This window comes from Daucus carota, chromosome 2 (assembly GCF_001625215.2).
Source record: "Daucus carota subsp. sativus chromosome 2, DH1 v3.0, whole genome shotgun sequence".
Taxonomy (NCBI): domain Eukaryota; kingdom Viridiplantae; phylum Streptophyta; class Magnoliopsida; order Apiales; family Apiaceae; genus Daucus; species Daucus carota.
In genome coordinates this window covers 56,801,556-56,808,250 of record NC_030382.2, presented here as the reverse complement: position 1 = coordinate 56,808,250, position 6,695 = coordinate 56,801,556, and the positions used below count along the sequence as shown (strand labels likewise).

The 6,695-nt window shown below is 37.4% G+C and overlaps 1 protein-coding gene across 6 annotated transcripts; it reads left to right on the top strand.

Annotated features, from left to right (window-relative positions):
- Positions 1 to 847: 847 nt before the first annotated feature.
- On the top strand, positions 848 to 6,362 carry LOC108209831 (homeobox protein BEL1 homolog). Of its 6 annotated transcripts, none has more exons than XM_017380971.2 (5): positions 848 to 1,209; positions 2,025 to 3,093; positions 3,723 to 4,105; positions 4,646 to 4,706; positions 5,489 to 6,362. In XM_017380971.2, exons 2-5 carry the CDS (start codon positions 2,134 to 2,136, stop codon positions 6,113 to 6,115), a joined length of 2,031 nt encoding a protein of 676 aa, XP_017236460.1. In that variant the 5' UTR covers positions 848 to 1,209; positions 2,025 to 2,133; the 3' UTR covers positions 6,116 to 6,362. The 6 variants fall into 6 exon arrangements, with proteins under 6 accessions (XP_017236460.1, XP_017236461.1, XP_017236456.1 ...); XM_017380972.2 differs by having other exon boundaries at positions 1,077 to 1,215; XM_017380967.2 differs by having other exon boundaries at positions 1,104 to 1,242.
- Positions 6,363 to 6,695: the final 333 nt, after the last annotated feature.

Below are 6,695 nucleotides of genomic sequence, written 5' to 3'. Positions count from 1 at the left end.
AATATGATGACAAATTATTATAAATTATTTGGTAATATGGTCCTTTACTTTTTTTTTTTTGGAATCAATTTTTAAAAATAAAAATAAATCACAAAAAGTTAGAATTTTCAACCTTTAACGTAAAAGAAGTGCTTATTACTTGTAAATGAGAAGTTAATTATAAGTGAGAAGTGATTTTTAGTTCATGTATTTGAATAATTTTTTTTGGTGTTTAAAACACCGGGTATACAAATTATTAATATAATAATAAGTTATCTTTTAAGGTGGTAAGGTATATTTTCATAAAATCAAAAAGATAAACTCAAAAACTTATAAGCTCTTTTAAATCTTTGACATGATTTATAAGTTTCTTACACAAACGTTATGAATAAACTAATTCTCATTTATAAGCTTACAAACTGAGTTTAAAACCCAACCAAACATCTTTATGACTTATTAATTCAAAAAATATTTTATAATTTTTTTAGACAAATAATATCAATAAACTGTGTCTAATTTATAAGCAGAGAAACTTGTCCAAAAACCAACCCACACCGCACCATGTTTCTCTCCGAAGGTATGCATGCTTGTAATAATTCCAAATGATATGAAATGCATGACAGGGATCAGTTGAATGTCATGGGTTGGGTATTTTTTTTATCACTTATTGCTATTTACTGAAAATGTATACATTTTTTATGGAAGAAACTGAAAACTTTTGTAATTTTATAATGAAAGAAATATGAGTATGCGTAATTATAAAAAGGTAGATGAAGAGAAAGTGGTGGTTTAAATTAGAAGTTTTAGTTGGAAACAGAGGACCACTGTGAGTAATGACATAGGCAGACTCCAATATTAGAATATTTTGGACAAACATCATTGGCATCTTATTCTTTTGCATAATTTAAGCCCACCCCTCTCTCCCTCTCTCTCCCTCTCTCTATCAAATTGTAAGTAGCAGCAGAGAGAATCAGAAGTTGTAATGAATCAAACAGTACTAGTAGTCATTAGTTTGATCAGATTTGAGTTCCAGACTCCCATCAGTCCCATGCTAGCTTTAGCCTAGCTTCTCTCCTTGCCACCTCACCATCCCAATTCAACTCTGAAAAAGCCTGTGCACAACTCTTACTTCTCTCCAACTTCTTGGGATTGGTGCCCTCTCTTCATCCTCCATCCCAAAGATTTCCTGTGGGCCTCCCCTCCCTCCTGCCTGCATGCCTCTGTCTAAAAGTACATGTAAACACAGACCATTGGCCTATTTGTGTATGTATTTCAGTAGTTTGAATTTTTTAATCAAGTGTTGATTAGCAGGCAATCAAGAATACTTAGCAGAAGCTTCTTGCTTGTTTTATTTAAATTTTATATTATTTATTTATGTAGGGTTGGTGATTAAATATTGGGTTTGAACTTACTCTTATTTTATCATGAAATAATTGAGAGGATATAAATTGCAAGATGTCTATTCTGGATGTATTTATTTCTTGTGCAAAGACTTGGAATATTATAAACACACACACCACATATCAAATATACTTACATAAATGTGATCTTGCAGTAGTAAGAAATTGTAAGAGATGAGATGATATCTTCTTCTGATCTTTTATATTCTACCTACTTAAGATGGTTTTCTTGGCACACCATATACATATACGATTGTTTTTGAATATTAAATTAGAGAACAAGTCTGAGAGAAAAAACAAAGTAAAAAACATGAGTCAAGAAGGATGAGAGGTCTGTTTTCATTTGTTTTCTTCTCTATATCATCTCCTCTCTCTCGGGCTTAGCCACTCTCTTCAAGTACTCAAAATTCTAGTTGAAAGAAAAAGGGGTTTGTACTGTGAAAAGATTACTTAAGTGGCTTATCTGAATTACTTTTTTTCTTTCTTTCGGTGGTGGTTGTGTTGATTGATCTAAATTAATTTTGCTTTATGTTGTGTCTCCACTTGGTAAATATCATCTGTGGTGGACTTTTGGTTTAATCTTTTGTGTTCGTGTGTGTTTTTTAGTGGAGTGGAAGTTGATGATGGATCAATTTGTGGTTGCAGGAAAAGGAGATATCAGAGTCATCAATCAATACTAGAACAACATAGTTAGTTGTGCGTCAAGAACATAAAAAAGGTTCATTTATCCTTTTTGTGTGTGTTTGGTTGATGTATGGCTGGTGATCAAGAAAAGGCAAGATCAAACAACATGGTTCCATCATCCAGGGAGGACTATTCGTGTTTCGAAGATCAGACGGCACCGCATCTGGTGAGGCAATTGCAGAGCTTTAATGATCATCAGTCCAACAATCCTACCGAGATTTATAATTTGACTACAAGCATGGAGATGATAAATTTCCCTCAGACTAGTAAAAATCTTGATACTAATTCGGTTTTCTGGAAAGGGTTTTCTGGTGATGCTGGTGGCTCGTCCTCTTCGTCGAAGGCTTTGGTGAGTATTAATGAGCCGACGACGACAAGTCATGATATATATCATCAGCAGCAAGATGAGTTCAATACGAAGGCCAGTTTCGGAAATGAGAGTAATTTTATGCTTATGGATGATCAGAATGATCCTGCGAATATGAGGTCGTGTCATGTATTTCTTTGTGGAGCAAATGAAAGGCCTAGTCAGGGTCTTTCGTTATCTCTTAGTTCGAATAATCCATCTTCTATTGGATTACAGTCTTTCCAACTAAGGCATCAAGAACATGATCAAGCTGGTAATGATCACATGAGGTTTGATCATGAGTTCTTGGGACCGAAATCTGTGCAACACCATCATCAGCAACAAGTGATGCAAGATGGTTACTTGGAAAAAGTTGCTCCCACCAATATACTGCAATATCAGCATCAGCAACAAGGAGGTCATCAGTTTCAGATAAGGAGTTCGAAGTATTTGGGTCCGGCTCAACAGCTGTTAAATGAATTTTGTAATCTTGGAACGAGTAGAAATGGCCATGATCATCATCATGAATCAAAGATGCAAAAGACTCAGAAACTCAACCAGTGGAATCAAGTTGATGATGAGAATATTGGAACTAGTTCGTCTCTAAACAAACATTCTTTATATTCCCTTGAATTTCTTGAATTGCAGAAAAGAAAAACAAAGCTGCTTCAGATGCTAGAGGAGGTACTCTCTCTCTCTCTCTCTCCCGCCCCTCTCCTCTCTCTCTCTCTCTCTCTCTCGCTCGCTCGCTCGCTCTCTCTCCCTCCCTCCCGCCCCTCTCCTCTCTCTCTCTCTCTCTCTCTCTCTCTCTCTCTCTCTCTCTCTCCCCCCACTCTTCTCCTCTCTCCCCCCCCCACCCCCCACCCCCCACTCTCTCTCACACAAACACACACAAACATATGTGCATGCTTCTCAGATTCTGTATGGGTAAGTATTGATCACTTCTGTCTCCTTTTCTTTAAGAACCTGTAATTTCTCTAACAACAGTAGTACTCTATAGACTTAAATCAATATGGAATAAAGTACAAACATGCAAGAAATGTTATCTTCTTGGTATTAACGAAATTGAGGGATGTTGCAAACTGGAACTTGTGGTAGTTGCTCACTGGTGGGGACTTGAAATTTTGAACTACTTGAGAGACTGATAGGGCCTTTCCATTAATGCTCACATGGTTGCAATTTGGCATTTACGTTCATTTGTTTCTTGAAAATTCATGCTTGTCCTATCATAGTTTCCTTTGCCTTTTTAATTCTAAAGCTCTTTAATTATAACACTTTCTTAATTTCCGATATGTACATGTACTACGTTGTAGGTGGATAGAAGATACAAGCACTACTGTGATCAGATGAAAGCTGTGGTGTCCTCATTCGAAGCGGTGGCCGGTAATGGCACAGCTACGGTGTATTCAGCCTTGGCTTCGAAGACAATGTCAAAGCATTTCAGATGCTTAAGAGATGGAATTGTAGGTCAAATTAAGGCAACAAAGAAAGCTATGGGAGAGAAAGAGACAGCACCACCAGGGGGCACCCGCGGTGAAACCCCCAGACTTAGGGTTCTTGATCAAACTTTAAGACAACAGAGAGCTTTCCAGCAGATGAACATGATGGAAACTCATCCGTGGAGGCCTCAACGTGGCCTACCGGAGCGATCTGTCTCTGTTCTTAGAGCTTGGCTCTTTGAGCATTTCTTGCACCCGTAACTCTCTCTCTCTCTGTCGTGCAATTGCTATATGTGTGAATTATGATTTGTTATTTTAGTGTAAATTACAAACTTGATTTTGTGAGGGAATAAATGTTTTTATGAAACAAAGGAGGAACTGAAACCCCACTTGTAGGTTTTAGTATTGAAGTTGTTACAAGAAGCCTGAATGATTTGTTTGCTAGTTTAAAATTAGCTACCCAATTTTCATATTTTGGTGGTTTCTATCCACCACCATTGAGATTCCTATAATCAATTTGTCATGCTTTTGTTTTGTGATTCAATAATACATACATGTACATCTATTTTCTTCTTTTAAGTGTTCTTAGCTTTGTGCTTTCCTTTTAGACATATTTGTGTGGGTTTGATTCTTTGTCACAACCAACCTAGTAGATAGGACCCATGCATCTGTTTATCTACACGATTATTTCTCACTTGGTTTTTTCAGATACCACTCGTACAGTCCTACTATTTATATCTGGTTTGTGTTTTATGTATGTATACTTCTTTTGATGAAAGTATGTATTGCGTTTGCAGGTATCCAAGTGATGTGGATAAACACATATTAGCCCGCCAAACTGGTCTCTCCAGAAGCCAGGCATCTCTCTCTCTCCCTCCCTCCCTCCCTCCCTCCCTCCCTCCCTCTCTCTCTCTCTCTCTCTCTCCCCCCCCCCCCTTCCCTCCCCCCCTCCCCCTCTCCCCCTCCCAAAATCTCTCTCTCTCCGTCCCTCTCTCATCAAAATCTCTCCCTCCCTCCCTCAAAAAAACAACAGATTTTTAGGATGTTACACTTACTGCAACACAGTTTCAATTGCTATATTTTACTTTCAATATAAAAAATTAACTATCTATAATTCGTAACCACTAACTATTAATGAACTCAATAACTCATCAAGAAGCCATTTACTATATTCGAATTTATGGGCCCTCCTGCTCGTTGGTTCTTATTTTACATTAGTCACTTAGATAGACATTTTGACAATCATCTTAAGCTACTATTTTTTTCCCCTATTACTTGTACGACGAACTTAGTTTATTCAGCACCTCAATTGAAAGTATCCATTGAAAACTCCAATTTAAAATTAGTCATATCAGTCACGCTAATTCAAATTAACGCCACTCTTAAAGGCTTCTAGCTAGTCGCCTAGTCTTCTATAGACAACTACAAGAATCGATGGAAGTGAACAAAATATTGTACTAGCGGGTCGAATTTAACCGTTTTTCTTGTAGTGTGTTACTAAACGACATGGCTAGGTTACTCCCAATGAAATATTTAGGACCTAGCTAGGTAGCGAATTTGTTCAAATAGTACTAATTTTTCTAATCAACTACTGTAACCCTAATAATGTCTAACATGCATTTTAAATCTTGATGTTTCAGGTGTCTAATTGGTTCATAAACGCCAGGGTGAGACTGTGGAAGCCCATGGTGGAAGAAATGTATGTAGAAGAAACAAAGGAACATGAGAACAACATGCATGGTAATGCAGATTCCCCAGATCACGGAGTCCCGAATCTTGATCCTCATGACAACAATGATCTGATCAACGACATGAATCCACACAATGAGGATCACAAACCGACACAAGATCAGCTCGTTCGTATAGACTCAGAATGCCTGTCTTCAATCATCAACCACCCTGAGAGAAACGAAGCCAAACACATTCAAGATCACCTGCACCAGCACCATCAGCAGCAGTTTGGTCGAATTTCCGACACATTTGGAGCCGTTGAGCTGGACTTTTCAGCGTACAATCACCAAAATAATTTCACTAATGCCAGCGGTGGTAATGGAGGGGGTGTTTCGCTGACACTGGGCTTGCAGCAGCACGGCGGGCTAGCATTCTCGCCGACATCTCAAAGCTCACTTTACTATCCAAGAGAGCAGATTGAGAACTGCCAGCAAGTTCAAGTTCAGTATTCATCACTGCTTGATGCAGGCGAAACACAGAATTTGCCGTATCGGAATCTGATGGGTGCACAATTGCTTCATGACTTGGCTGGATAATGAAGTAGCTAGACATAATTACAATATCGGTTATGATTCTCGGCAAAACAAACGATATGGAGACATATTACTAGCTATGATATGTGTAGTATAAGTACATAAAGTCTGGTAGCTACCTAGTTTAGACACATTATGCATGATAGTACTATGCTTCTTATATGTGCTGATTTTGAATGCTTAATTTATTAGCAGCATAATATATTAATATATTAATGAATATTGTTATCATTGGGATTTCTGGACACAATAGCATGATCATACTGTGACATTAATTTACGGATGTATGTATGTTTTTTCAGTTCCTGATGATCTGTTCCGTCGTGACAAGGCTGTATATTTGTAGTGCTGGTTGAACCGCGCTCTTTTGTTTTTAAGTGTGTTCATTACTTGGTTAGGACTTAGGTTAAGATTCAGTAAGCTGGAAATTAGTAAAGAACAGCGTACACTAATCCCAGTCGGAGCTGCAGAATGATTTCAAGAGAGCCGGGCCAGAAAATAAACGTTAATTTAATTAGTACACTTTTTATTATATCTTAACTAAAAATAAAAAACTTAATTTTTTTTATTAATTTAATTTGAA

Excerpts from the sequence above, each read along its gene's own strand:
- LOC108209831 (XM_017380971.2), top strand. The coding sequence starts at position 2,134 with ATGGCTGGTGATCAAGAAAAGGCAAGATCAAACAACATGGTTCCATCA. Across the intron at positions 3,094-3,722 it reads TGCTTCAGATGCTAGAGGAG|GTGGATAGAAGATACAAGCA; the intron begins GTACTCTCTCTC and ends ACTACGTTGTAG. Across the intron at positions 4,707-5,488 it reads CTGGTCTCTCCAGAAGCCAG|GTGTCTAATTGGTTCATAAA; the intron begins GCATCTCTCTCT and ends TTGATGTTTCAG.